Source organism: Suricata suricatta, chromosome 17 (assembly GCF_006229205.1).
Source record: "Suricata suricatta isolate VVHF042 chromosome 17, meerkat_22Aug2017_6uvM2_HiC, whole genome shotgun sequence".
Taxonomy (NCBI): Eukaryota; Metazoa; Chordata; class Mammalia; order Carnivora; family Herpestidae; genus Suricata; species Suricata suricatta.
The window spans coordinates 14,262,841-14,268,826 of record NC_043716.1 but is presented as its reverse complement, the minus strand read 5'-3'; the positions used below and the strand labels follow the sequence as shown (position 1 = coordinate 14,268,826).

At 54.2% G+C, this 5,986-nt stretch overlaps 1 protein-coding gene across 1 annotated transcript in view; it reads left to right on the top strand.

Moving 5' to 3' along the window:
- RPH3AL (rabphilin 3A like (without C2 domains)) overlaps window positions 1-5,986 on the top strand; it is a 100,210-nt gene that overhangs the window by 91,093 nt on the left and 3,131 nt on the right. Inside the window, exons 7-8 of the mRNA XM_029928903.1 lie at window positions 3,855-3,974; window positions 5,870-5,983. Of these exons, the coding sequence (XP_029784763.1) occupies window positions 3,855-3,974; window positions 5,870-5,983 (234 nt within the window). The remainder of the gene's footprint in view (window positions 1-3,854; window positions 3,975-5,869; window positions 5,984-5,986) is intronic.

The following is a 5,986-nucleotide window of genomic DNA, read 5'->3' as shown; positions in this document are numbered from 1 at the left end:
GGATTTGCCCCTCCCCCATAAACATACCACGGCATAGCCTTCTTGCAGTTCAAGCTCACTCCAGGACCCTTGTGACCCAACACTGTGCACTTACAACAGGTGACAGACCAGGGAGGAAGGTGAAGAAGTAGAATGAACAGCGCACCACCATACGCGATCTTGCAGTCCGTGAGTTCAAACCCCACATTGGGCTCTGTGCTGACAGCTCAGAGCCTGGAACCTGCTTCGGATTGTGTGTGTGTCTCTCTCCGCTCCTCCCCCGCTCACTCTCTGTCTCTCTCTGCGCATTGTCACTGAAGGATCGAGACGTTGTTCCAAGACCAGGGAGCCGCATGTCCTCCAGGCCCCTGCTGCCCAGTCCCATGCCCCCTTCCTGCTGACCCCAGAATTATGAAGATCGTGCATATGAAACATCAGGGAGATGGAGCATTCCAGGTCAAGAAGAATGAGATTACCCAGAAGCACCTCTGCCAGAGACTTGGGGAAGCCAATGTGGAGATCAGTCCCTGCTCCCCTCAGGGACCTCCTCTCTGCTCCACAGGCTGCCAGACCCTGGCCTGGGTGTGCGGAGTCCTCCCAGATTCCTTTGAAGCTACCCAATGGGAGACAGGGAGACATGGGGGAGCTGCCAGCTGCTTCCTGCCCACCTCCTACTCCCTTTGTCTGGGGACCCACAAGGTTGGTGTTTAGTCACTGATTGAGTCAAAACTACTTAAGCGCTTACAAAACCAATGCCCATGAGGTTTGGTCAGTGGAGTCATGATCAGAGAAACCCAGTCTGGACCTGCAAAGCAATTGCAAAGTCAATTAGGCCATTGCATTTCTCAAACCCATGAAAGGGCATGTGGACCACAGCCCCTCTGAGTTCCCAGCTCCTCTTGATTCTACATCACAAAAGCCCAAAAGGCCGAAGCAGAACTCTTTCTGGAAGGCAAGGAGGGAAAGAGAGCAGAAAAGGCAAAATCCTGGAGTGAACAGAGGAAGGAAAAGCTGGGAACCGTCACGCTGACGTCACTCTCTTCCCACCCACGTGGGTCAAGCGGTGCAGGAGGAGCTCACCAGTCTCAATCAGGGGTGTACTTTGGCCCCTGCCCTTCAGGAGCCTGGGGGTCCGCTAGGGGAAAGACATACACATACACACTGAGAGCCAAGAGTGGCTGTACCAAAATGCGTCAGGCATTCGGCCAGCCAGGTGCGGGTGACTGGAGAAGATGGTGTCCAAAAGGAGCCAGGAGAGGGGTGCCGGGCTGGCTCAGTTGGTAGAGCTTGTGACTCTTGATCTTGGGGTTGTGAGTTCAAGCCCCACGTTGGGTGTGGAGATTACTAAATAAATAAACAAGAGCCGGGGGAAGACCCCTGGGCAGGGCATTCTGAGCAATGGGAAGTGGGTCACTGCAGGATGTACCAACTGGTGGTTTGGTAGGAGCTCTGAGTGGTGCGGAGAAGCCCGGGTAAGAGGGCAGATGTGCAGGATGGAGCTAGAAAAGTAGACAAAGATCAGGAGCATGGGCTTGTGGGTTGCAGGGAACGGCTGGCAGCTAGGATCTGTGTGTCAGCTGGAGCGTTTTCCTCGCTGCAGAGGGAGGGGCCTGCAGGTGGGAAGCTATTGACGCAGACCAGACTGGAGACCCTGAGGCCCCGAGCTGGAGAACCATTTAGGAGGTGAAACTGGCAGAATGTGGGGATGAAGGAGAGAGAAGAGCCAAGGAGTGCTCGGGGCTTCCGGAAGCACATACAGCATACCAGACGCTCTGCTATGGAAGCTGCAGGGTTGAGAATCTCTTGATTATGGTTGACCAGCCCCATCCCTTGGGTTGCCTAATTCTGTAACCTGTGACTCCCTTTGCCGAAAGGTGACCCAGGGTAAAGGCACAGAGGCCCTAGATCTGGCTAGAAGCTAGGTGCATTAGGTCATGGCACTGCTGTGGCCACTGTGGATCTCCCTCCCGGACCCGCTCGGCTTCCTGCAGGCTGTTAGTGCTGTCTCAGGATCCTTCTCTGCAAGCTGTGCAAGGGGCCCAGCTGATCAGATGAAACCTATGAGCCACTGTTGGCATAGATTGATTTTATTTCCAATCCTGTCTCCCACTAGACAAGTCCCAATGGCACAGGACTTACTGGCACATAAGACTGTCCAGGCTCCTGGTATGGTGCTGGGCACGAGGGTGCCCGGCTCCTGGTATGGTGCTGGGCACAAGGGTGCCCAGCCCCTCCGACCCTCCTCCTGGCACCAGGTGTCTTGTACTCACTGGCAAGGCACACTGACTCTTTAATATTTATATATTTGGGGGGGCAGAGGGACAGAGAGAGGAGGAGACACAGAATCTGAAACAGGCTCCAGGCTCCTAGCTGTCAGCACAGAGCCCGATGCGGGATTCGAACACTGAGCGATGCGATCATGACCTAAGCCCAAGTTGAGCCCTTAACAGGCTGAGCCATCCAGGTTCCCCAAGGCACACTGACGCTTACCCCATCCATGGAGTCAGTCACCCGTGAGCTACTTACCTGTGATCCCAAACCTTTCTGTGCTGTTGTACTTGGTATTAGAATGACAGCGTGTAATTAAATGTTACATAAACTGATGAAAAGAGCCAGGAAAGACAGTCATTTCATTAAATCCAGGACTTTGGAAAGTCTTGATGGAAGCTCCTTGCTTAAAAAAGCTGTTGAATCAGGTGTGGGCAGGGTGACTGTAAAGGCAGGAGACAGAAATGCAAAGAACAGAGAAGGATTCGCACCCCTGCTCTGGCAGCGCCTGTAAGCTGTGCTCTGGTCCCGGGGAGCACAGTGCGGTACCGATGCCGCTGAGACATGGAAGACCATGTGGGCCCGATCTCCAAGCACCACCCGAGCCCTACCTCAAACGTGGTGAATGGATGTACGTTTCTGGGCTTAAAATTAAAATAGAGGGGCGCTGGGGTGGCTCAGTCGCTGAAGCGCCTGACTCTTGATTTTTGGCTCAGGTCACGATCTTGCAGTTCGTGGGATCGAGTTCTGTATCAGGCTCTGCACTGGCAGCACAGAGCCCGCTTGGGATTCTTGCTCTCTCCTCTCCTTCTACCCTATGTGCACGCACGTGTACACCCTCTCAAAATTGACCTAAAAAAATTAAACTAGGATGTTTACCGTATGAATATATTCTGTATTATGACTCCCACTGTTGATTAACCTCCAAATATGGCCTCATTTAGCCCAGGAAAGATTTCTGCCACAGTGGGCTCCCTCTCCTGGGACTCCAGTCCCGTCAGCCCGGCTCCCTTCTGCACTGACAGGGCCCCCTGCAAGTTACCGGATGAACTGGGATGGGAGCCGAGGCTCTGATTCCTTCCAGTAAAATCAGACTGGTTACGAACACAGGGTGCGGAGCCAGCCTGCGGGGGGACGAATCCCAGCTCTCCCACTTACTGCTTTGGGCCAGTGCCTGGGTTTCCTCACATGTGGAATGAAGTCTGACAGGGATCTCTGGGAAGCTTCAGTGTGTTAGCATATGTAAAGTGCTGGGGGAGGGTGTCCAGAAGGTCAGCAGTGACTGAGATGCTTTGCCTGCTTACAAGGTCAAACCGCATGGCCTCACACCTCTCAGCATTGCCATGTGCAACCTCAGCGTGGTTGTGCCTGTACCAAAGGTCATCGGCTGCTACCACAGTCAGGGGCTTCTGAGTCTGCCACTGGGACGGGTACTGGTCACACTGGACCCGAGGCACAGCCTTCTCACAGCAGGACTGACCTCTTTGGCTGACAGGAGGGCCCTGCCGTGCCCGTCCTGGCAGAGGGGACACCTGCCCTGGCCCCTGCATGCCCGCTGGCAGTGACCAGTGGCAGTAACCTTCTATGCTGGTGTCTGTTCTTTCCAGTGGTTTCCAGTGACAGTGACAGTGACTCGGATCTCAGCTCCTCCAGCCTGGAGGACAGACTCCTGCCAACTGGGACTGGGGTGAGGGACTCCAAAGGCGACAGACCCCGGGGGGAATCCGGTAAGCATAGCAAGCGCACTGCTCATTTCAGAAGCCCCGGGTGCAGGTGGCTTTGGTGCTTCCTTGGGATATGGCTCCCCAGCAGGTGTCTCTGGAATTGTTCTAGATCCGGGAGGAGGAGTGGGCCTGGGGCTGGGATACCCGAGCTAAAGTGTCAGCACCACTGCAGAGCAGGAGGGAAGAGAGCCCCAGGGGTATGTGCAGGGGTGGGGGAAGGAGGGGATCGCTGCAAGCTTTTGGAGATGAGACTGTGTCTCGTGAGTGATGATGGCTGTGAAAATCAGGTACAAAATTCCTTGGGCTCATCTGTTCTGTGAAACTGCAGTGGGACCCTGGACACAAACCTTGACCTTTTGGGCCTCTGTTTCCTTCTTTATATATATATATTTTTTATTTTGAGAGAGAGAGAGAGAGAGCGCGCGCGCGCGCATGCGGGGAGGGGCAGAGAGAGAGAGAATCCCAAGCAGGCTCCGCCCTGTCAGCCTGATGTGGGGCTCAAACTCACAAACCGTGAAATCATGACCTGACCCGAAATCAAGTGTTGGTCTCTTAACCGACAGAGTCATCCAGGCGCCCCCTCTGTTTCCGTCTATTTAGCAAGCGGTCCCCAAAGTTTCTTCGGAGGTTAACATCTCTGAGCTCTCCTCTATGACTTTGTCACGGGAAAGACAGTTAATGGGGCCTTGAGGCTGGTGCAGAGAAGGCCTCGGGCACATTTTTCTTTCCTTTAAACACACAAAGGAAACCAATGTCATTCAGAGTTACTCCAGAGGTTAGAAGTAGGATGTTTGAAAGACATTTCAGGGAGGCTGGTTTCCATGCACGAGCAAAGGGCTTTATAATAACTGCCCCAAACTGAAACGACACGCCTCCGGGTGCTGTCCGGGGCCAAGGCTGGGTGATCTCCCAGTGGGGGCAGCAGCTCAGGCTAGATCAGAGAGAGCAGATGCCTGGCAAACACGCTTCTTCCTTGCCTGTGCCATGGCAGACATTACTAGTGGATCAAGATACTCTTTCCCACAGAGCCTGACATGGCCTCTGAACTCTCCTCACCACAGTTGTCCAAGTGGTCAGTATCAGCAGGCAGCACAGGAGATGACACCAGCCGCTGGACTGGATGATCTCTTTGGCCCCTCAGGCTAAAGATTCTATCTTTAAAAAGTGTAAAGGAAACTTACCGGCCCGCCGTGGTTTTCAGGCCCCCTTGTACACTCCCCCCGCCCCACACACATGCACACACATGCATAGCTCTTGAACCCTCCCTCACAGCAGCACTCAGCCGTGGCCGGGCAGATCTGGGAGACGGGAGAAGATGGAATGGGGAGTGCAGGCCCCGCTCTGCACTCTCCGCCCTGGCAAGGATCACAGCCATATCTGAGGGAAGATTCATTAGTTAATAAAGGCAGCCATTAATCACCCCGTGGCCGGGTGGGGTGCAGGGTTCCTGGCTGGCTCAGTCGCTAAAACATGCAACTCTTGATCTTTGGGGTGTGAGTTCAAGCCCTACATTGGGTGTAGAGATTACTGAAATAGATAAATAAACTTAAAAAAAAATGTCATTGAGTTAACAAAGATACACGCCCTTCCCCCTCCTTGTTCTACAAAGTCAGGAAGAGCTCCTCCTTGTAGCCAGTTTTCATGGGTGGCTTGTTCATTACTGAACTGACCCAAGGGCCCATGCAGTGGCCTCTGTATATCCTGGACCAGTCAGCATTAGCGACAGAGTGGGTCACACCAGAACATGACAACCAAGTAGGGGTGGCAGGTGAGGGGCTGCCAATCCCAAAGATACCCCTCAGTTTCCACTCAGAAGATTTTAGATCAGCTCCTGGTCAGGCTGACATCATCCTTGTCCCAGTTCAAGGTCCAAAGAGCCCACTCACTGTCTCTTTCAGGTGGCAGCACGGAGTCCCCTAAGATGAAGCCCGCCCCCCAGCCCAGCCACCTGCCGGAGAGCCAGAGCAGCCTGGCCAGTGAGACCGGGGCTGGTTCTGCAGACCTGCAGCCGGGCA